At 60.6% G+C, this 731-nt stretch overlaps 1 protein-coding gene and 1 long non-coding RNA gene across 2 annotated transcripts in view; one reads left to right on the top strand and one right to left on the bottom strand.

Annotated features, from left to right (window-relative positions):
* LOC121662857 overlaps nt 1-731 on the bottom strand; it is a 16,519-nt gene that overhangs the window by 9,938 nt on the left and 5,850 nt on the right. The gene's annotated exons all lie outside the window — the stretch shown is intronic.
* CERS1 (ceramide synthase 1) overlaps nt 1-731 on the top strand; it is a 13,237-nt gene that overhangs the window by 8,118 nt on the left and 4,388 nt on the right. Inside the window, exon 3 of the mRNA XM_042024487.1 lies at nt 247-427. Within this exon, the coding sequence (XP_041880421.1) occupies nt 247-427 (181 nt within the window). The remainder of the gene's footprint in view (nt 1-246; nt 428-731) is intronic.

Below are 731 nucleotides of genomic sequence, written 5' to 3'. Positions count from 1 at the left end.
CCCTGGGCTAAATCAGGGCTTTAAAATCACCTCATTCCCACCCCCTGCCATGGGCAGGGTCACAAAATCAAAATCAAGGCTTTCCCCTAGGTCTAGGATAGGGTTTGATGCCAGAGGCAGAGTTTGGGAACAGCGGGATCCCCACCCACCCTCCACCTCTGTGCTGACCTGGGAGGGACCTGGACCCCCTGAGCCCCACTGTGGCCCCCTGATCTGGTCTGAGTGGTGTCCCTGTGCCCCCCCCAGACTGGAAGCAGGGCATGGAGGTGCCCACGGACATCGCCATCGCCTACCTGCTGCAGTGCAGCTTCTACGGGCACTCGCTGTACGCCACCGCCTACATGGACACGTGGCGCAAGGACTCGGTGGTGATGCTGCTGCACCACGTCGTCACCCTGACCCTCATCGCCTCCTCCTACGCCTTCAGGTGAGCCCTGAGCCCAGCCCGGCCGCGGAATCCCACGGGAATCCCATGGGAATCTCCTGGGCGCGGAGCGGGGTGGGCTCAGCGTGGGTTCTCCACGCTCCCGAGCCCTTGGATGTGCAGCTGGATCACGCAGGGGATGACAGACCGGGGGTGCTGGGAGCCAACATCAACACTCCTCTCCCTCTGATCCTGTTTTCCTGCCCTTTTTTTCCTGCTCTTTTTTCCTCCCCCTTTTCCCGCCCTTTTTTTCCCCGCTCTTTTTTCCTTGTCCTTTTTCCCCCCCTTTTCCTGCCCTTTTTTTCCC

The sequence above is a fragment of the Corvus kubaryi genome, unplaced genomic scaffold (genome assembly GCF_017639235.1).
Source record: "Corvus kubaryi isolate FWS band 111438036 unplaced genomic scaffold, C.kubaryi_AGA036_p1.0 37262, whole genome shotgun sequence".
Lineage (NCBI taxonomy): Eukaryota > Metazoa > Chordata > Aves > Passeriformes > Corvidae > Corvus > Corvus kubaryi.
This window is presented reverse-complemented; position numbering and strand designations above follow the sequence as displayed.